General features: G+C 41.3%; 1 protein-coding gene across 1 annotated transcript in view; it reads left to right on the top strand.

Moving 5' to 3' along the window:
- Positions 1 to 15,163, top strand: part of LOC117526478 (globoside alpha-1,3-N-acetylgalactosaminyltransferase 1-like) — a 61,464-nt gene extending 46,301 nt beyond the window's left edge. The window contains exons 7-11 of the mRNA XM_034188551.1: positions 1,764 to 1,877; positions 2,734 to 2,850; positions 6,964 to 7,097; positions 9,099 to 9,176; positions 14,507 to 15,163. Of these exons, the coding sequence (XP_034044442.1) occupies positions 1,764 to 1,877; positions 2,734 to 2,850; positions 6,964 to 7,097; positions 9,099 to 9,176; positions 14,507 to 14,654 (591 nt within the window). The 3' untranslated portion in view covers positions 14,655 to 15,163. The remainder of the gene's footprint in view (positions 1 to 1,763; positions 1,878 to 2,733; positions 2,851 to 6,963; positions 7,098 to 9,098; positions 9,177 to 14,506) is intronic.
- Positions 15,164 to 23,676: the final 8,513 nt, after the last annotated feature.

Below are 23,676 nucleotides of genomic sequence, written 5' to 3'. Positions count from 1 at the left end.
GAGCAAAATGTTTTTGCATTCAGCCCATGATGTTGTTGTTGTTCATTCGGCTGCTCTCAGTTTTTATATTCGGGGTCACCACAGCGGATACAGCCAGATCCGCATTGGTAATTGGCACAGGTTTTACACCGGATGCCCTTCCTGATGCAACTCCAGTTTCACCTGGAGAAACACAAACAACACTGGTGTTCCAAAGAGGTCTCCCATCGAAGTACTAACCAGATCCTGTTCTGCTTAGCTTCTGACATCTGACGGGATCAGGCTGACACAGAGCAGACCGGCTGCGCATTCAGCCCATGATAAAATTACAAAATGTTTTTCCACTCAGCCCATGATGAAATTACAAAATATGTTTTTTGGAATCAGCCCATGATGAAATTCATACGCAAACAAAGGCTCTCTTGCTGAGCTGAGATTAGCTAGATTGGGCATAAGAGCCACAGAGATATCATGGCAAATGTTCTGATGGGCAGGCTGATTCTTGGCACATATTGCAAGCTGATATTTTGTTCAGGTGTGCATGGGACAAAAAAAAAATCCATAACAATCCACAATTTCTGACCATTCAGATTCTACAATTGTTCACATTATCTACAAGATCTCCACAATGAAAGCCTGCTTCACAGAGAAATGTATTGTATGTTACAGAGAGAGAAGACATGATTTTCAACAATTTTCTAATGACTTGAGAAGTAATAAAGCTTATGATGAGTTTACACATAACGACGACAAGTCACGAATGCCACGAAGTGTACATTCTTGGCTGCTGTGATCAGCGGCAGAGCCGTCAGGTGTCCTCAGGCACTGCTGCAACCTGTTACCACACGCTACAAGTAATAGCACATGTTGGTGGCGAATTATAAGGAACCATTACGCACGGTCAAGAATAATGTCCACACTGTTGTGCGCTGTTGCGCGTAACAGTGCATTACATTCTGTCATGTTGTGAATGAGGCAACTTGTCTCCACTCACACCCATATTCATCCATCAGCTGCTGAACAATTCAGATCACTCCAGTTTGCTCCTCAAAATCCACAGCAGAACTTTGTGATTGCATGCTTAGTTGGGCTCTGTGCCATGAAGTGGCGCAGAGAGGAGGAGGAGATGGAGAGAGCCAGATGTGTGGTTCCACGTGGCTCTCATCTCGCCTGTTTTCCCAAATATCAAGCATAGCAGCAGCAGCAGGTGGAACACCTGCAGGAGCGCGCTGATGAGCATTGGAACAAAACTTTTAGCCGACTTGGCGTCACTGTCCTTCTTCAGCATACTGCAGCAATGAAACTGAATGCGGTACAGCAGGGTTTAATTGTCAGAGACGAACGCGGCCATGCTCTATTAAGGATCACCACTAATCAACACGGATCAACACGCTCAGCTGCAACCTCCACGACATGAGGCAAAATGAGGGTGGTGCGTGACATTTATGGAAGATTTTTGGACAGCCAAAAACATGCTCCACGGAAATCACTAATATCACGAACCGGCACGCACTATTAAGAAACCTATTCAGATGCTTTAAGTCCTGTTAAGAATGTCAGGAATGTGGCAAGAATGACGCAAATATGACATTTGTAACGTGTCCTGCCTATGTGTAAATGCAGCATTAGGTTTTGATTGATTTTCATTTTAATTTATTTTCATTTATATCGCGCCAAATCACAACAAAGTTGCCTGAAGGAGCTTCACACAAGTAAGAATGTTGAATGTTCTTAAGGGGCATCATTAAAATTAGTTTTGTTTGATTTGTTTTGTGGCTGGTCAGGTGGCATTGTGTGAGGGTCGGAACATCACAGTCATCCCTGTTCCTTCTGCCGTTCGCTGGCAGGATGTAGTTCTTGGCAGGATGAAATGGGCAGCCATTCTGATTGACAAGCAGGTAAGTGATGTCACTGCCACTAACTTAGGATCAAATACAAAATCTTTTTTTATAGAAAATGGACTGCATTTATATAGCGGTTTTTCAAATATATCAGATGCTCAAAGCACTTTACAGTAATGCCTGTCAGGGTGCTGCCATGCAAGGTGCTTGTTACACACCGGGAGCAACTTGGGGATTAAAGGTCTTGCCCAAAGGCCCTTCGCGATTTTCCAGCTAGGCGGGGGCTTGAACTTAGAATCCTTTGGTCTCATGCCTACTGCTTAAACACTACACCATCACCTCACCACATGACAGAAACAGAAACAGGGTACCCTTGCATAAAATGTCACACTGAGGATAGAAATAAAACAGTAACCAATACAGGCCAGCATCCACTGACATCCAGCACTAAGCTCTGAATAAATGTCTTTCATCAAGTTGTACTACAAATATTGTTTCCGTGTAGCTTACTGTGTTAATACCATGTTTTCAACTTGATTTTCTGATTTTGCTTTAAATCAAAGTCAATTTGTCGTTTCACTGATCATTATAAATTAGTTGTCAAGATTTGTCATCAGCTATTCAATAGTTGACTTGTCAACTCATGATTTTCATTTGCCATCTGAACCCTAATAAGAAGTGACAGCATAGCATTTGAGTTTCTTTTTTTTTTCTTTTAGATTGTCTTTTTGAAGAGGAGCTCTGAATTTTTTAGTGCATATTTAGCGAACTCATGTTGGAAATATGTCATAGTTAGTGAATATATCATCAGAATTGTCAACATTTAAGTGAAACTTCAAGTTATAACGTGTGAAATATCACATCTTGTCAATACCATCAGTCTTAACAAACAACTCAACTGCACTGATTTCAGATCCGAGATGAAGCGGACTACCTGTTTATGATGGACATTGATAGTATCTTCTACGCTCGTTTTGGGGCCGAATCTCTAAGCCGACTGTCTGCTGTACTTCACCGAGCATACTACCAGGTTTTGCTCTCTTTCTTACAGTTATCATTCTTTTCATGAAAGTGTTTCATTTATTGTAAATGTATCAATGTGAAATATAAGGTACACTGGTAAACAACATACAGTCAGAGTCTCTGTCAGAGTAAAAGTAGCCAGCCATTTTCTGTAGGTTGCAGGATTACACACTGTAAACTATGTCCTCCAACAAAAACTGCATGAAGTTGGAGACTGGTGTGGTGTTAATGTGTCATCAGTCAAAAATGGGAGATAAAAGGAAAAGATATGAGGCAGGTTTGCCTGAACAGCCAAATATGGTGAACACTTTCTTGACCTTCGGAGCATTGTTTTAAAAATGTTTCCTTAACTATTTCTTTGATTTTCCATCATTATTCATGGTTCAAATTACACAAATTAAAATATAATTAAGACCCCTACCCCACTCACCAAAAAAGAGTAAAAACATTAGTTTCAAGGTTCAAAACATTTATATGGTGCTGTGAAAAAGTTTGTGCACCTCTGAGCTTTTAAATGTTGTTTTTGTTTTGTTTTTTAAGATCTCACAAATAATAATAATAACTCAGGCTTTTTATGTTAAAAATTTTGAAAATTATGCCTTTTGAACTTGCAGGGAAAAGTAATCTCCATAATGAATTAAATCAAATAAAAACCTAAAAGCCAACATGATGGTGTGAATAAGTAAGTGACCCCTTAATATAAACCATCACTTTTACATCCAGTCTTCTTCAGTGATACTTGTGCCACATCACTGGACCCCGGCCAAGGACAAACAAAATGTTGATATGTAAAAACAAGTGGTGGACACAGTTCTGCTAACCAAGAATTATGTAACTTTTTCATTAGCGGATTATCTTTTATTTAATTTTGAAAACATCAGCAGATTAATTAGCTTCTGCTAACATTCAGTCCACTAACATTTCTTTGCTGGCATAGTGAGTAAGACCAACTGGTCAAAAACATTTGTAAACTCTAAAACCAAACATGGCAACAACCGGCTACGATAAGGAACTTAGCCCTCCACCCTCCCCCAGCAGAAGGAGGCGGGCCGGCTGCCGATGCAGCGGGGGGGGGGGGGGGGGGGGGGGAGAGAGTAATTTACTTTCAACATAGCAGCGCAGATGGTGGCAAAAGAAGTAAATTACAATGTTGTTTATACTCATGGTCACAACATACCAAACTATTTACATTCCTTGAACTACAAAAACACAACAAATCTAGAACACTAACAACCCTCCTAAACTAACATTTACTACAATAATAATAAAAAACAACCAAACCCCAAACTCCCATAATGCATTGCTGCAATGCATTATGATCGACAGTGTTTCTGCTTGAAAAGACCGTGTGTACATCCAGACGTGTTTTGTGATCCACAAACACAAATTTCCGATTTGTAACTTGTGTGTTGGTTTTTGGAAATAGATGTGTATTTGTAAATGCATCATTTTTTCCATTTGTAACATTTGCAAACCTGAAAATTCTATTTTTGAAGTGTGACTCAGCATGTTGGCCGCTTTTCACACTCCCTTCTACTAGATGGCAGTGTTCTATGCGTTTTGACGGGGGGAGGGTGATAAGAAGAGTCTGATTTCCCATAATGCCTTGTGGCACTTGTGTCGGTTTAACGCTCAAACCTTCAGAATTCGTGCATTTCTTTAAAAGGACGATATTTTCACTTTGTAAAAATGACAGAGTTGCTGTTAATGTGTTGATAAACTGTCTGGAATTAGTCTGTTTATAAATGAAGCCATGAGTGAAAGTGCCTTCTGTTTGATCAACTCTGCCACCGTGAAAGGTAAGTGAAATGTCTTTGCAGCAGCCGACAGGGTGTTTTAAGACATAAGTGCTGCATTGAATTTACTCAGAAGCTTCTGCATGCTGAAAGTTTATCAGTCGCTGACAATGTGCCAAGTCAACCCTAAAAGCTAGCTGGAGCTTCTGTTAATTTTTTAGGGGTTTAGCGCTATAAAAGTTAACTTTTCAGTTGGCAGATTAGTGGTTGTCAAAGCTAACTTTTCGGTTAGCTGTGCCACCACTGGTAATAACATGCATGTGGCACACATTCATCATGTGCAGTGGAGTGTGCAATCAAACCGAAAGCATCGAGTGCTACTGCAGGTCAGTGTGTCGCAAAACGCACGCCGCCACAGATCTGAACAGGCCATTATATCCATCATAGACCTTGCAGTACAGATACATTTCCATTCCTCCACATAAGTGACATAAATAATGTGAAATATTGTGCCCATCGAATCTGTGACACCACAGGCAGGTGCGCCCTAACACTGTCACATGCGCATTTATGCGTCACTACACGCGTCAGAGGCTTGGAGCTGAATGGATCTCAATGCTGTAATATACATATTACTTGATCACCATCTAATTCTGTAGGAGGTATGACGTGGAACTGTTTCCGCAGGCCATGACAACATTATTAAACACGAATCTCAGGCATGGCCAAGGAGGAGCATTTCACAGCACAGCGCAGACAGAAGCCAGGGACCACAACCTGTGGTGAAAAGCCAGCTGCTGTGTGCTGCAAACAACCATGGCATAAATAAATCCCATGTGACATGCTGGCACCGATAAAACAACTTGACATTGTGTTGTACAGAGTTGTGTTGTGGTGCTTATGCTGAAGTGAGCAAAAAAAAAAACAAAGTTTGCCGTGTCTGGTGAATGTTGTGATGAAAGCTTGGGTCACTGCCACCAAAGATTAACAGCAAAAGGTGTCCACTGGCTGACAGTGGTGCACACGAGCACCTCGCGCACATATGTAGTGGGTCATTCAGTTGTTATGAACACACACACACTGAGCGATCATTTCAGTGCCTGTTATACGCAGGCACATGAATGTGAGGTCAGTGAGCGCTGGGAAGGAGAGGACGAGCGAAGATGTGATTGCATGGGTGTGAGTGAGTGACCACACTGATGTAGAGAAGTTGGACACCTATGTCGTGAGTCTGGTCCATACGTTGGTTGTACTTTGATGTCCTGTGCAAAGGGAGGACACAGCGCTGCCCCCACTCCGGTTCTGTGTTTGCCAAACAGACGTTTGGACAGTTAGCATTCCCTGTGGAGGACAAGCATCGTAATAGACAGTGTTGGGTAAGTTACTTTGAAAAAGTAATTAGTTACAAATTACTACCTACTTTTTACAAAAGTAATTAGTTACATTACTTAGTTACTGCCTCAAGAAAGTAATTAAGTTACATTACTTAAGGATTACTTTGTGTCAAAAAATAAGAGAATCGAATACGTCTGTTTGTTTTATTAAAGACATTAAACAAAAACAAAAAATTCAAGTCGGGGTTGTTTGTATCTTGTCTGCGTTGTGCTGTCGGAGGCGTTGGCTTCGTTTTGTTGTTGTTTAGCGACTAGCTTGATAGCTGAGTGTTGACGCTGCAAGTGTTTTAAAAGGTTGGATGAAGAGTTGGCTGCAGTTGACAATCGTTTGTTGCCCACGCAAAGCTTGCACTCCACGACGTTTTTATCTTTTTGACTGACATAATTAAAATAGTGTGCATACCTCCACCGGTGAAACACATTGCTCTCCTCTGCCATGTTTATTCCCTCTCGCTCCTGTGCTCGGCGTGACGTGAGCACGCAAGCAACGGAAGTGAACGTTCTTCGCGGCTTTACCAAAGCAGAGCCGGTGCCGCCAGTAATGAAGTATTTAGATAGAAACTGTAATTTAATTACAAGTGTTTTCATAATAACATGTTACATTACTGCATTTCTAAAATTGTAATCCCGTTACAGTAACGCGTTACTTAGTAACGCGTGACACCCAACACTGGTAATAGAGCAGTCTGTCAGTCAATGAGTCAAGTGAATGTGTGAGTGTGCAAAATTATCAGTGGCTTCCTAAGTAAGCTTCCCAAAAATGGCTGTATGTTCAGCTTTGAATTTTTGGCTTCAGATTGATACAAGTAAGGACCAGTGAACCTTTTATTTTAGTAAATATTGGCATTTTTTAACATGCTAAAACAAAAATAATGAAATAAAGACATAGAGGTCCAAGTTGCCTGTGAATCCTTGTTCCTAATCATAGGGTCTTCATGGCCTCTCTGGCTTGTTTTATTTATTTATTCATTCATTATTTCTATTACTCAGAACACAAAGAGGGATGCCTTTCCATATGAGCGTCGTCCTGAGTCCAGAGCCTACATTCCAGCTGGACAAGGAGATTACTATTACACTGCAGCTGTCTGGGGTGGATACTTGGAGGACATGTACAAACTAATAAAGTAAGATAAACACGTCTAAGTTATAGTTATAGAGTATAATTAGTTTATTTCAAGTCACACGTATGACCAGAACATTGGCAATTTGTTTTTTCTGTACAACCGTATAAACTTTGTTGCTTGCTTATTTGTGAACCTCTGTGACATTAACATCAGGTACAGTGAGGCAAAAAAGTATTTGATCCACTGTTGATTTTACAAGTTTTCCCACCTACAAAGAATGGAGAGCTCTGGAGTTTTTATCGGAGGTACACTTCAACTGTGAGAGACAGAATGTAAAAAATAAAATTCACGACATCACATTCTATGATTTTTAAGTAATTCCATTTTATTGCATGAAATAAGTAGTTGATCCAACAGAAAAACAATATTTGGAACAGAAACCTTTGTTTGCAATTACAGAGGTCAGACGTTTCTTGCAGTTCTTGGACAAATTTGCACACTGCAGGAGGGATTTTGGTCCATTCCTCAACACAGATCTTCTCCAGATCTTTCAGGTTTCGAGTTTCAGCTCCCTCTAAAGATTTTCTATTGAGTTCAGGTCTGGAGACTGGCCAGGCCACTCCAGGACCTTGAAATGCTTCTTACAGAGCCACTCCTTAGTTGCCCTGGCTGTAAATGGTAAATGGACTGCAATTATATAGCACTTTTCCATCAGCATCAGATGCCCAAAGCACTTTACAATTATGCCTCACATTCACCCATTCACACAAACACTCACACACTGATGGCAGGCTGCTGCCATGCAAGGTCCTCACTACACACTGAGAGCAACTGGGGATTAAGGACCTTGCCCAAGTGTCATTATTGATTTTACGGTGAGGCTGGGATTTGAACCAAAGATCCTCTGGTCTGAAGCCCAACGCTTAACCACGACACCATCACCTGCCCACCTGTGTGTTTCGGGTCAATGTCATGCTGGAAGATCTTCAATGCTTTTCGTGAGGGGAGGAGGTTGTTTGCCAAAATCTTGCAATACATCACCCCATCCATCCTCCCTTCGATACTGTGCAGTTGTCCCGTCCCCTTTGCCTAAAAGCACCCCCAAAAATGATGTTTCCACCCCCATGCTTCATGGCTAGGACAATGTTCTTGAGGTTGTTCTCCTCCTCCAAGCACAGTGAGTGGAGTTGATACCAAAATGCTCTATTTGGGTCTCATATGACCACATGACCTTCTCCAATGCCTCCTCTGGATCATCCAGATGGTCACTGACAAACTTCAGACAGGCCTGGACATGTGCTGGTGTGAGCAGGGGGACCTTGCTGCCCTGCAGGATTTTAAACCATGTTGGCGTAGTGTCTTACTAATGTAATCATTGCTTCTGTGGTCTCAGCTTTCTTCAGGTCATTGACCAGGTCCTCCCATGTAGTTCTGGGGTTTCTCAGAATCATTCTTACCCCAAGAGGCGAGATCTTGCATGGAGCCCCAGACCGAGGAAGATTGACAGTCATCTTGTGTTTCTTCCATTTTCTAATTATTACACCAACTGTTGTCTTCTCACCAAGCTGCTCACCTGTGGTCCTGTAGTCCATCCCAGCCTTGTGAAGGTCTGCAATTTTGTCCCTAGTGTCCTCAGACAGCTCTTTGGTCTTGGCCATGGTGGATAGGTTGGAGTGTGATTGAGTGAGTGGATAGGTGTCTTTTATACAGGTAACAAGTTCAAACAGGTGCAATTAATACAGGTTAAGAGTGCAGAATAGGAGGCTTTCTTAAAGAAAAACTAACAGGTCTGTGAGAGTTCGAAATCTTGCTGGTTGGTAGGTGATCAAATACTTATTTTATAAAATAAAATGCAAATTATTTAAAAATCTCAGTGATTGTTTTTTTTTTTTTTTTTTTAAGATTCTGTCTCTCACAGTTGAAGTGTATCTATGATAAAAATTACAGACCTCTCCATTCTTTGTAGGTGGGAAAACTATTTGCTTCAATTTATATTTTGTTAAATACTGTTGCTTCAGTTAAAAGCTGAACTGAGATAGAATTTCTTCTTTCCTTCCTCAGAACCTGTTATGAGCAGTCACAGGAGGATGCCAAGCACCAGATTGAAGCTGTATGGCAGGAAGAGAGTCATCTCAACAAGTACATGCATTTATTTCAACGTATAGCACACTTGTTACTTTTTAACTTTTTGTCATGGACTCTGTAGTTTTATAGGCTAAAAGTAATACTCAGGTTCTACCTTCCAAAACTTTGAGTTGTGTGGAACTGTAGGATCTATAAAAGTGTCAGGTTTGTGCACTGTGACCACAGACTATGAACTACAGACTGTTTTCTGTGCAGTTCCACATCCAGGGTCAGACTATTTCACAGAGTTTGCATGCAACCGAGGTGGAAGACGTAGAGCCAGGGATACAACTAATGACATGAATGGAATATGGAGTTCTTCTGTGACCAGGCCCTGAAATTTCCCAGGGATTACCCTGGAGTCACCAGGTTCACAGGTGCAGATGTTTCATTTCTGAAGGAACTTTGAATATCATCCACAGAAACCATAATTAATAGGTTGATTGTAGTTCTGGGCTGCATAAGGAGCTGAGAAAGTGAGCTGTAATGACGGTGAAGGTAGACAAGGAGACATTCATTGGAGGAAACGTTGAGTTGGTGACTCACCATCTGTGTTCTTGTGACCCTGAGCCTGCTTACAGAGGGACTGAAACTCTGCTTTTCTCCAAACCGACACCTTGTACCATTGCAGTCATGGCATGTAATGGAGCACATGACTGCTGTACTGTCCCATTGGACTGACCCCTTTGAGCATTTAATCCCAGTATTTGCATAAGTTAAAAGAAAAACAAATTATTTGTTTTTTATGACACCTAAATTCAACTGAATTATTTGATATTACTCAAAATCAGACAGGTGCCTCTCCCCAGAATAGGAAGCAGTGGGACTCAGAGCTGTCAGTGTCCGCCCTGCAGTTGACCCTGCCCTGCAGACTCACCACCAACATGCGACTGAGATTAGCAAGCGCCGCTGAGAAGCTCAGTGGTATTTGGAAAAACGCATCTGCTTTCTTCAATCAAGTGAAAAATCATCATAGAAATTTGTTCATTTCTTCATCTGACAGCACTTCTGTGGCTTCTAAAGATGCTCCCCACTTTGGACTGGTAGCAAGTGCATGTTTACATGCATGTCTGACTGTGCGTGCCTGACAAACAGATATAACGTCCTTCTTGTCTTTTATTTTGCGAGTGTAAACTTGTTCAATTCATCATAAAATGGACATATTAAGACCTTTAAGTCTGCATGTGTTTTACTCTTGTTTATATTTGCACTGAAAATGCTTGCACCTTATTTTCGGTGTTCTCCTGAAAATCGGATTTCTAAATCATATATTGAACTGAAAGCTCTCATGATGGCTCATTATGAATCAGCTCTGATTGTCATCGCAGAGCGACATAACTTCTGGACATCAAGCCAGAGAGAGGATGAGTCCATTGCAATGTTCATAGTGCAGTTGAAGCACCTTGTTTGAGAACAGGAGACGTGTGGAAAGGTCACAGCACAAAGGTGTTTATGGTTGTGAGACTGGGATGCTAAGCAGTGACCTCAGGCAATGAATGGATATCTTAGTTCACTTCCAATAAAGACCTGTTATTTTTCTTCAAGGCCCCTTCACACATAATAAGACTGAAGCTGACTGGTGCACAAAGGAGGAATTGCATGCGACTCGTGAAAAATCGGAGCTGTCTCAAACGCCTTGTATGGCTGTCGCCACAACCATTCGCGCACACCAGCATCTGAAAGACAGCGAGTGCCCTGCAAGCGCCCATTCGACCCTCCTCTTGGCAGATGTTGGCCAAATTCCACATGCCACGCACGAACATCCAACACCGCTCACTTGGCACTTAGAAAAGGCGGGACTATTCATGCTCCCGGCATGATAGTGGATTGCAGATGACCACATTCGAGCAGTCTGTGAAAATTGTCGAAGTGCAACATGAGTGTGGCGTTACCAAGCAACACATATGGGTGTGACTGTGCTGAACCACCCCCCCCACACACACACACAAACCATGAATTCAACATTGTCAGCTGTGGCTGAGGGTCCGGGAGCCCGGTTGCTGTCCAGCGCAGCGCGCTGCAGGAACAGCTGACTGCTGTGTACTGCAACTCAGCTGGTGAACACACAATGCACGTGTGTGGACGGGCGGGCCCTCATGACATGCAAATAATTACATACAGACATGATCACATGAGCAAAAAGTAATGAGCCGGCCGAGCAGGCTGATGTCACTTCAATCACATGAATTGTTGTTTACATGAAAATTCAGGAAGGTATGTCTTCTATAATATATTCCAATTTTAAAGTAGAACTCTACTAGTGTATACTAAGGTATATCTAAATATCTAAAAAAAAAAGAACAGAAGAATAGAAGAGTATAATAGAGTCACTTAGGTGCCTGGTCTTGAGAACCAGGGATGGTAAGTTGTAACATGAGTGTGGCATTACCAAGCAACACACATGGGTGTGACTGTACTGAACCCACCACCACCACCACACACAGATGGCTTGTGGAGTGTGTCACCCACCCCCAACACACACACACACACACACACACACACACACACACACACACACACACACACACACACACACACACACACACACACACACACACCATGAATTCAACATTCTCAGCTGTGGCTGAGTGCGCTACAGGAACAGCCGACTACTGTGTACTGAAACTCAGCTGGTGAACATGCAATGCACGTGTGTGGGCGGGCGCTCATGCTGTCATGACATGCTAATAATTACATACAGACACGATCACATGAGGACAGGTCAGGGTCTGGTCGCACAGCACGGTGCGAAATTGAGCCGGCTGGGCAGGCTGATGTCATTTCAATCACATAAACTGTAGTTTACATGACAAAGTAGAAATTAAATAAAACAAATAAGGATAAAGGCGTGAACTCATTCATGTATGATCGCTTTGCTGTGGACATACGGTGCCTGCCAGCTGGACCTGACCGTGCACGCAAGGTGTCAAATTAAAAACACAGACATCAGACAGATGCAGGATGAAAAATAATACATACATAAAATAAAAATCACAAAACAAAGGAACAGAGAGTGAGCCTTTTTATCTGTGAGCTGACGAGATCCTCAGACAAAGGTCCCTGCGATCTGCAGCTCTTCAGATGTCTGTGCTCGCAAGTCACAACTGGACAACACCTATAGTGGTTTCTAGAATATGACCTAACATAACTTCACCATGAGGCGTGGACATCGGCATGCTGTCCTCATGTGGAAATAAATTAAAACACATATTGCTTCAGCTGACCGCCATGTCAGCGCACCACAACACTGGTGAATATTGTGCCATGCAGAAAATCACCGCGAGGCGTGTGTATCTGCGGTATTTCCCCACATTAGAATAATTAAAACACATATCACATTTGCAACACGGTCACCGGTGGACCACTGCACACTGGACATGCCATGCCGGCTCATGTGTTCATGACACAGGAGCCAACTGTTCATGAGATGAGAGCCCGGCTGATGTCTTCATGAGATGAATTGAAATTGAACAGTAATTTTAAATTTATAAATGATAAAATGGTAAATGGGCTGCATTTATATAGCACTTTTTTCATCTTCATCAGACGCTCAAAGTGCTTTACAAATAATGCCTCATATTCACCCTGATGTGAGGGTGCTGCCATACAAGGCACTCACTACACACCAGGAGCAACTAGGGGATTAGGGACCTTGCCCAAGTGCCCTTAGTGATTTTCCAGTCAGGCTGGGATTTGAACCAAAGATCTTCTGGTCTCGAACCCAGCGCTTTAACCACTAGACCATTACCTCCCCTATATAGCGCCAAATCACAACAAAGTTGCCTCCAGGTGCTTCACACAAGTAAGGTCAAACCTTACCAACCCCTAGAGCAAGCACACAGGTGACAGTGGTAAGGAAAAACTCCCTCTGATGATTTGAGGAAGAAACCTCAAGCAGACCAGACTCAAAGGAGTGGTCCTCTTCGTGGGCCATGCTGCCAACACAATTTACAATATGAATATGAATATACAAGAAATTTGGGGAAAATTCTGAGAGTCCATGCTGGTGTACAAGACATGAGTCTTGCAGAAGACAACACCATTCCCATCTCTGGATGGAGCCGCACCTCAAACAGAGAGAAAAAAACAAAATCAGCCATCAGAAAGACAACAAATATAAATAAATAGTATAATTTATCAGAATTTGCAACAAGAAAAACAGAAGAGATACTAAGGTGAGGCCACTAGCCATAAGCTTCACTAAAACACCCAGACTTCAGTTGAAGTTGAGGCTGCGGCCCGCTGTCCTTACTAATAAGATGAATTTAAAAGGGTTAAAAGCATAGTAAGATACTATGCCAGTCATACTAGCATAGTCATCCACATCATTTCATTACTTCCTGGTGTACGTCTACGCGGAGGCTAAGTCCACTCTTTATAACAGGAATTAAGTATTATAAATTGTGGCATTTATTTATTTATTTGTTTGTTTGCTTCGCTGCTGTGTGCACAACTTTCCACATGCTCACACTGTATTCGTGCATGTGGCCCTCCCTACAGCAGGTGGAATGTTTCGCGGGTCCCCATTTCATTTTTGTTTGCAGATTTTCAGCCGGTTTCTGCTTCTTACGCCCAATTAAGTGTTACAAGGTCTGTTAGAAAAGTATCCGACCTGGTGGTCGTTGAGGTGTTGTTTGTCCAGCGCCATGAGCGGCTGCGTCCCGACGCGCGAATCCGTCCGCACATCTTTCATTACAAAATCTCCTTTAACAGTGGAATGTACCGATAAAGTGCTGATCCCGACCTCTTCTGAAACTTCTCTACTAGTCACACAACGTCCTGCATCAACAGAGCCTTAAATTCGGAAGTGATCTGCTCATTCCAGCCTGTTGATGGCGGCTCGGGGCGCGGGGCGCCCTCCGCCGCCGTGGGCCGTTTTTAATCCAGTTTTAATAGTCCTTAATCCGTGTGATACCAATAGAATCTTCATCAAAAGCCATCTGAATCTTCCAAATGGTTTCCATCTGGCTGTCTGGCAGAGTTTCTAAAAAAATTTCATGGAACAAAGCGGCAGTCGCTCCGCCATTCCTAAACAATAAAAATCCGACGAGGGGGGTGGACCAGTGCTCACTCAAAGCCTGCCCACAGGCAAATGACGCAACCGACAGGCGTGAAAAAACTCACGCATGCGCACGAATGTTCAAGCTTGTCTGATGCAAGCGCACATGATTCAAATCCATATAGTTTTTGAAAAAAATAAAAAGGTCGGATAGTTTCTCACAGACCTCATATGTGTGAAGGGGCCCTAAAGTAGATTTATTTTCTAATATCACTGGAAGATTTGGATTTCTCATGTTTCAGAGAAAGTAAATGCATGTATGTTTGTATGTGTGTTTGCCATGCAGGTACTTGTTACACAACAAACCAACCAAGGTGCTGTCTCCTGAGTATCTGTGGTCCGACTATGATCATAAACCAGACAACATCAGAATCATCAGGATTTCTCAACTGGTCAAGAACTATAAAGAAGTGCGGCCTAATGATGGGCTCTGACATAGTTATCAGAAGACAACCATTGATTATGGGTTTTAAGGAAGGGCACTCATCATAATACAGACCTGTACCTAAGTCCAACATGCTTTATTTCAGAATATCAAAACAAATGTGTCTATTCTTGACAGGGTTTAATCATTTGTGGGGTAATTATTAAGCTCCAGCTTTCTTGCTTGTTTCTAAATGGCATACATACCATGCATATCCTCCTGAGAACTGAGGGAAAAAGGTATCTTTCAATTTAAATTTTTGGTCCCCTACAGAGGACATAATGAATGGGCTGGGTCTATATTGTGGAGATTAACACCATAAGAAATAAATGGGCTGGGTTACAGTTCAGATTAATTATGATGCTTATGAATTAAATGTTACGACTTGATTGCCTAAAATTAACGTTGATGATCTTGTTATTGTAAATGTGATGAAAATGTAAAAAATCAGTCCATATCCACATACTGATCAATACCTAAATTTATTGGGTTCTGCCAACATTGGTCTTTATATTGATGAGCAAACGATTGTGGTCAATTTTGGTGATGGAAAGACAAATAAATTCACTACCAACCTAAACTCAAAAGCCTTTATTTATTTATTTACTTATGAATGAAGTGATGGAGTGATTTCATTTCAAGGACTTCACAGAAACTTTGGATTAACTTTTAAGGAGTTGCAGACATTTTCCACAGTCCCTTCATTTTCAGAGGCCATACCATCAATTTCTATTTACTGACTCGATGGAGGACCGTACGATCCGCTCATTGGCTGGCTATTGCCAGAGCTCCGCCATCTTGGTTAACGTCTAACAACCAGGCAGTGAGTATATTATTCGCGTCCAACTTAAAGTTGGACCAATGCAATGTATTCTGGGTAAAATGTACTTATAAATAAATGTTTCCTTATTCTGTAGATTGCAATGCGTTATGCTGCTGCTGTGGTTGAAGTTTCTTAGAGCTTGTTAAAATTATGTCCGGAGGTGCTTTTGATGTTTAAATTATTAAACAACTTGACACCATAAGTGAGTGGCTGGGCTGTGTTATGTGCTTCAAACGCCGAGCTTCGTGCTGTTGAAGTGTAGTGATGTTGGATTAATCCCAGAAATTTCTCCATAAAAGAAATTCAAACTTTTTTAAGGAGTGAAACAATAGTTTGAAGATTGAAACTCACGACAAGTCAGACTACAGAAAAAAATCATTTTATTCAATTATCTGCTTTTGGTGAACAAGCAGGAGACATTTGTCAGAAATTGTCAAAATGACTTAATGTGAGCATGAAATACATATTTTGAGAGATCAGTTTTGGCCTATAATGTGCTCATGTTTTATTAATTTGAGGGCTTAAATAAAGGAAAAAGTTCTCACAAATTATCATTGCCAGAGAAAAAGGAAAACGTGCACAGATTTTATTAATTTGAGGGCTCAGTTAAAGGAAAATGTCTGCACAAATGATCAGAGCCAGAAAAAAAAAAAAAAATCATTTTAAGTGACCTCTCCCAGGTTCCATAGCAGAGAGAGAAGGAAGAAAATTTCCTTTTGCAAAACGCGTGCGCGCACACACACACACACACACACACACACGCATGCAGCCACATGGGATCTGTGTGTTGTCATCAAACCCATGTAGAGTTGGTGATTTTGATTAGTTCGCTCCTCAGTTTTCCACCAATGGTAAAGTAGCACTCGTGTTTCTTCACACCCCTTTCTCCTGCAGAAGATGAGGGAGTCGTGTTTCTTCCCACCCCTCTCTCTCCAGCAGAATGAGGAAATGCTGCGGGTATCTCCAAAACGCATGGCAAATATGAGCATATTATCCAGCAAAAAATTGCATAAATTATTAATCATAATTCAAGTTATACTTGGCCTCTTTACAAACTTTAAAAAGTGTACAGGTTGAATTCCACACGTTCTTACACGCGTTCAAACAGAGACTCAGAGTGGAGCGGATTGTGTGCTATGTCTGCTTAATTAGGTCATGTGAATTGTGACACAGAGGTGTGTCAGTCGACTGCAGAGGGTTAATATGGTCAGTCATATTCTGTAATAGACAGGATGGGACAAATCTTCACTATATTTCACAGGTGGAAGAAAGCAGTCCTCATAATATCTCTAATGTGGAGGTCAAAGGACAACTTAAGATAAAAAATGACCCCAAGCTTCCTCACTTTGTCAGTGTGGTATAAGACGCATGAGCCTAGGCTAAGCGTTAGGTGGTCAAATTGATGCCTATGTCTCACTGGACCAAGAACCATCATTTCAGTCTAATCAGAGTTTAAAATTAGGAAGTTGCTAGACATCCAGCTTCTCACTGATGCAAGGCAATCTTCTGAGGATTTTATATGGATGAGATTACCAGCAGTTATCGGCATGTATAACTGAGTATCATCAGCATAGCAATGAAAAGTAATCCCAAAATGGCACAATATGTGCCCAAGGGGTGCTATAAAAAGGGAGATCACAGGGCGCCTAAGACAGACCCCTGTGGAACGCAAATGTCCCTAAGGTTAGAGGTAGTGTCTTAGAAGCATGGTGTCTAACCAGATCGTTACTCTGGATGGCATTTCCCTGATCTCTAGTAATACTGTGAGAAATCTTGGAGTTATTTTTGATCAGGATATGTCATTCAAAGCGCATATTAAACAAATATGTAGGACTGCCTTTTTGCATTTACGCAATATCTCTAAAATCAGAAAGGTCTTGTCTCAGAGTGATGCTGAAAAACTAATTCATGCATTTATTTCCTCTAGGCTGGACTATTGTAATTCATTATTATCAGGTTGTCCTAAAAGTTCCCTAAAAAGCCTTCAGTTGGTTCAGAATGCTGCAGCTAGAGTATTGACGGGGACTAGCAGGAGAGAGCATATCTCACCCGTGTTGGCCTCTCTTCATTGGCTTCCTGTTAATTCTAGAATAGAATTTAAAATTCTTCTTCTTACTTATAAGGTTTTGAATAATCAGGTCCCATCTTATCTTAGGGACCTCGTAGTACCATATTACCCCATTAGAGCGCTTCGCTCTCAGACTGCAGGCTTACTTGTAGTTCCTAGGGTTTGTAAGAGTAGAATGGGAGGCAGAGCCTTCAGCTTTCAGGCTCCTCTCCTGTGGAACCAGCTCCCAATTCAGATCAGGGAGACAGATACCCTCTCTACTTTTAAGATTAGGCTTAAAACTTTCCTTTTCGCTAAGGCTTATAGTTAGGGCTGGATCGGGTGACCCTGGACCATCCCTTGGTTATGTTGCTTTAGACGTAGACTGTGGGGGGGTTCCCATGATGCACTGTTTCTTTCTCTTTTTGCTCTGTATGCATCACTCTGCATTTAATCATTAGTGATCGATCTCTGCCCCCCTTCTCGGCATGTCTTTTTCCTGGTTCTTTCCCTCAGCCCCAACCAGTCTCAGCAGAAGACTGCCCCTCCCTGAGCCTGGTTCTGCTGGAGGTTTCTTCCTGTTAAAAGGGAGTTTTTCCTTCCCACTGTGGCCAAGTGCTTGCTCATAGGGGGTCGTTTTGACCGTTGGGGTTTTTCCTAATTATTGTATGGCCTTGCCTTGCAATATGGAGCGCCTTGGGGCAACTGTTTGTTGTGATTTGGCGCTATATAAGAAAAAAGTTGATTGATTGATTGATAGTGTTATTGTATATAACACAGTGAGAACGACTGGTCAGGTATGACGTCAACCACGCAAGGGCACTCCCAGTAATCCCAAAATGATTCTCCAGCCTACTGAGTAGAATATGATGATCCACAGTATCAAACACAGCACTGAAATCTAACAGCACCAGTACCCTTGTGGTGTCCAAATGTTAGCAGAAGATCATTCACTTCTTTATTGAGAGATGTCTCTGTGAAATATTTTCTAAATGCAGACTGCAGTGGCTCAAAAAGATTATTCTCATTAAAGTGGTCCACGAGCTGCCGTGACACCACTTTTTCCAGAATTTTAGACCAAAGTGACAGATTTGATATCGGCCTATAGTTTTTTAATACACAAGGGTCAAAATTAGACTTTTTAAAGTAATGGTTTAATCACTGCAGATTTGAAACATTTAGGAACAGATCCAGAAATTAATGAGAGATTAATCATTTCCAGCCATGTTAGTCCAAGAGTGGGTGACAGGTCCTTAAACAGTTTTGTTGGTATTGGATCAAATAAGCAGGTTGTTCTTTTTGTAGGCATTCTGAGTTTCATCAGCACGCCTAGTGAGATACTATCAAATTCTGTACATCTAGGTAATACCTCAGTAATGGCACCCACCTCAATAGCAGGGTGTAGTGGCTGGGTTGAGGTATGCTGGGATATGCTTAACCTAATGTCTTCTATTTTGTTCTTGAAGTAATCCAAGAAATTTTGTGCTTTAAAAGGAGAGCAACTTACAGTTGGTTGTCCATGAATAAGTGTTGCCACCGTGTTTGAGTTATGCTTGTTTTTGTTGATCAAATCAGAGTAATCGGTCCACTTTATAGCCAGTAGTGCATGCTTATAGTCTAAGATAGCATCACGCCATGCAAAGTGGAATACTTCTAATTTTGAACTACGCTATGAAGCTTCGCCATATTTTGCAAATGTAAGAAAACAGTCCTTGTAATGTCGCTAATGTGGAGGTCAAAAGACAACGTAGGATCGAAAATTACCCCAAGATTCCTCACTTTGTCCGTATGATGTATAACACACAAACCTAAGCTAAGCGCTAACTGATGAAATTGATACCAATACCTCGTTGGACCAAGAACCATCATTTCAGTCTTATCAGAATTTCTAAATAGGAAGTTACTTGACATCCACCTTCTCACTGATGCAAGGCAATCTTCCAAAGATTTTATGTGAATGAGATTACCAGCAGTTATCAGCATGTACAGTAGTGTTCAGAATAATAGTAGTGCTATGTGACTAAAAAGATTAATCCAGGTTTTGAGTATATTTCTTATTGTTACATGGGAAACAAGGTACCAGTAGATTCAGTAGATTCTCACAAATCCAACAAGACTAAGCATTCATGATATGCACACTCTTAAGGCTATGAAATTGGGCTATTACTAAAAAACAGTAGACAAGGGGGTGTTCACAATAATAATAGTGTGGCATTCAGTCAGTGAGTTCGTCAATTTTGTGGAACAAACAGGTGTGAATCAGGTGTCCCCTATTCAAGGATGAAGCCAGCACCTGTTGAATATGCTTTTCTCTTTGAAAGCCTGAGGAAAATGGGACGTTCAAGACATTGTTCAGAAGAACAGCATAGTTTGATTAAAAAGTTGATTAGAGAGGGGAAAACTTATACGCAGGTGCAAAAAATTATAGGCTGTTAATATACAATGATCTCCAATGCTTTAAAATGGACAAAAAAAAAAAAAAACAGAGACGCGTGGAAGAAAATGGAAAACAACCATCAAAATGGATAGAAGAATAACCAGAATGGCAAAGGCTCACCCACTGATCAACTCCAGGATGATCAAAGACAGTCTGGAGTTACCTGTAAGTGCTGTGACACTTAGAAGATGCCTGTGTGAAGCTAATTTATTTGCAAGAATCCCCCACAAAGTCCCTCTGTTAAATAAAAACATGTGCAGAAGAGGTTACAATTTGCCAAAGAACACATCAACTGGCCTAAAGCGAAATGGAGGAATAGTTTGTGGACTGATGAGAGTAAAATTGTTCTTTTTGGACCCAAGGGCCACAGACAGTTTGTGAGACGACCCCCAAACTGACTTCAAGCCACAGTTCCAGGGAAGACAGTGAAGCATGGTGGTGCAAGCATCATGATATGGGCATGTTTCTCCTACTATGGTGTTGGGCCTATATATCGCATACCAGGTATCATGGATCAGTTTGGATATGTCAAAATACTTGAAGAGGTCATGTTGCCTTATTCTGAAGAGGACATGCCCTTGAAATTGGTGTTTCAACAAGACAATGACCCCAAGCACACTAGTAAATGAGCAAAAACGAGTAATCGAGCAAGATCCAAACCAACAAATTTAATGCCTCGCAGATGTGAAGAAATCATGAAAAACTGTGGTTATACAACTAAATACTAGTTTAGTGATTCACAGGATTGCTAAAAAAAAAAAAAGCAGTTTGAACATAATAGTTTTGAGTTTGTAGCATCAACAGCAGATGCTACTATTATTGTGAACATCCCCTTTTCTACTTTTTTTTTTTTTTTTTACTAATAGCCCAATTTCATAGCCTTAAGAGTGTGCACATCATGAATGCTTGGTCTTGTTGGATTTGTGAGAATCTACTGAACTAACTGGTACCCTGTTTGCCAAAATCTGGATTAATCTTTTTAGTCACATAGCACTACTATTATTAATCAATCAATTCAATCAATCAATTTTTTTATATAGCGCCTAATCACAACAAACAGTTGCCCCAAGGTGCTTTATATTGTAAGGCAAGGCCATACAATAATTATGTAAAACCCCAACGGTCAAAACGACCCCCTGTGAGCAAGCACTTGGCTACAGTGGGAAGGAAAAACTCCCTTTTAACAGGAAGAAACCTCCAGCAGAACCAGGCTCAGGGAGGGGCAGTCTTCTGCTGGGACTGGTTGGGGCTGAAGATTATTCTGAACACTAGTGTAATTCAGAAGACACCCTTGATAACTGTAAGCTAGAAACCTTTTTAAAATAAGTAATTTGCCACATTTCTCAGAAAATGATGCTAAGCAATTAGCTGCACACAATAAGGTGCAGTATGGTAAGTTATTCTGCCTTGTGAGAGATAAGATACTTGCATCCAATTATAGTAAGAGCCATGCTTGATTTGTTAGAAAGTTTGCACATGCACTGGAGAGGTCATGTATCTGACAATGTTGGCACTATCAATGGTATTAGGCAAGGTGGCGTTATATCCCCAGTGTTATGTACAAAGATGAGTTACTCTCCAGGTTAGAGAAGAAAGGTGCCGGCTGTTGGGTTGGCAGTCACTTTCATGGGGCAATTGGGTATGTTGATGACCTCACATTATTAGTATATGTCAAGTCTAACAATTACGCTTACTGTTTGTGAAGGATACAGTAGAGCAGTGATTTTCAACCTTTTTTGAGCCGCGGCACCCTTTTTATATTTACAAAATCCTGTGGCACACCACCAATCAAAATAATATTGTAATTCTAGTACCTCTGGTTTTGCGCAAAACCCAATTATCGCAATAGAAAATCGATACAGAAAACACTGCATTTCGAAAATCCTCAAGCATTTTGCGCTCTGATCTAAAGTAGGGCTGTCACGATTAGGAATTTCTGGAGATGATTAATTGTCAGACAAATAATTGCGATTGATGAATATATTTTCTATTTTTTTTCTTTTTTCCCTTCTTTATATTCTACTATTGTAGTATAATTACACAACTCTGGAAGAACGTTTGGCTTCTGTGAGTGGAGAAACTGGGAATAGTGCAACATTTTTATTTTTATCTTCATTTTACATACAGTCCCAACTTTTTCTGAATTGTGGTCGTTTCTGTTGCATTTCTGAAATTGTTTCTCCTCATCAGTCACGTTTTGTGCTTAAACACTGCATTAAGCCCATACTGAACAAATACATACCTTTGGAAAATAACAGCTGTTAAAGTTCTCACCTGCTTTTTGTGATCTGTGCATCTGAACATCACCACAGCTTCTCCATGTCAGGGTTTTGTTTTTGTTTTTTTTGTGGTTCAGTTCATTCATATATTCTCATTTTTTTTAATATGTTTTTAAAGATATTTGACCGTTTATTTCATCTCATGATCTCATAAATTCAGCATACGACGCGCACATGGTGTGAACAGGACGGTAACGGCAGAATCACACCTTTAGAGAAAGTTCAGAGAGAAGTAAAGGCAGCTTCATGTTGACTCCGCGCACACACACACGCACACAGACACACACACACACCGACAGCTCCAAACGGAGGCTGCAGCACAATGACGTCAGATTCTGAGTCGTTTTATGCTTTGTGGATAAAATAAATAATTCACGGTAATCGCGAATATGAAAAATAATCGCGATTGACGAATATTGTAATAATTGTGACAGCCCTAATCTCAAGTGTTTTTTTTTTTAGACGTGGACACTTTTATTCACAATAATCTGCCACTCTAATATTCACGGAGCGCAGAGGCTACCTTCAGCGAACCCAGTTGTGAGCGAGAAGGCCCAAGTCTGACCACGGTGACATCAACGGAGGTGAGGCCGCCTTCCCCGCACACCTCCACATCCAACGCGGTTTCTCCTTACCCAGAGGAGCCATGCTCTGTGAGCAGCTGAGATTCACGCTGTAGTCAGCAACCCGTAACCATGGAGACGCACAACGCTATGTGCGCAAGTATGTCTATTATACTCTAGTACAGCGCTTTGCTGCCATCTACTGGAATAAAAGAGCATTACATCTGCCACACTATTACTATTACAGCACATACACCCGATAACGGTGATATTTGATAATTGCCCACGGCACCCCTGACGATCGATCACGGCACCCCGGTTGAGAATCACTGCAGTAGAGAATACAATGTAAAGTACAATTCTGACAAAACTGTATGCGTTTCACTAGAAAGCAACAGAATTATGATGTACAGATGGTAAAAATCTGGTTTGTGTTAAGTGCACTTTGGTAATTATCTTGATAGTGATATGCCTGAAAGACAGAAATTGTAACGAAAAGGAGCGATCTTGTGTAAATCATACTGTTGCAGCATTGGGCAAATGTAAGGCCGTAATTGCCAACATTTTTAATTTAAAATGTAATTTTTATTGTGCTCAAACATGGAACCTGAGTGATATGAATATTGTTCAGTTCCAAACATCACAGTTAACTAAATTTACCCACCTGGAGCTCTGACTTGACCTGCAATACATATGTATTTCACCTAATGCTGACACTCAAACCCAGGCTCAGTGATCAGGGACTCTACTTCTGGGAGAGGTGATGGTCTAATCTAGTGGTTAAGCACTGGGCTTGAGACCAGAGGATCCTCAGTTCAAGCCCCAGTCTGACTGGAAAATCACTAAGGGCCCTTGGGCAAGGTCCTTAATCCCCAAGTTGCTC

Source organism: Thalassophryne amazonica, chromosome 2 (genome assembly GCF_902500255.1).
Source record: "Thalassophryne amazonica chromosome 2, fThaAma1.1, whole genome shotgun sequence".
Taxonomy (NCBI): domain Eukaryota; kingdom Metazoa; phylum Chordata; class Actinopteri; order Batrachoidiformes; family Batrachoididae; genus Thalassophryne; species Thalassophryne amazonica.
The sequence above is the reverse complement of the archived record's forward strand: the minus strand, read 5'-3'. Positions and strand labels throughout refer to the sequence as shown.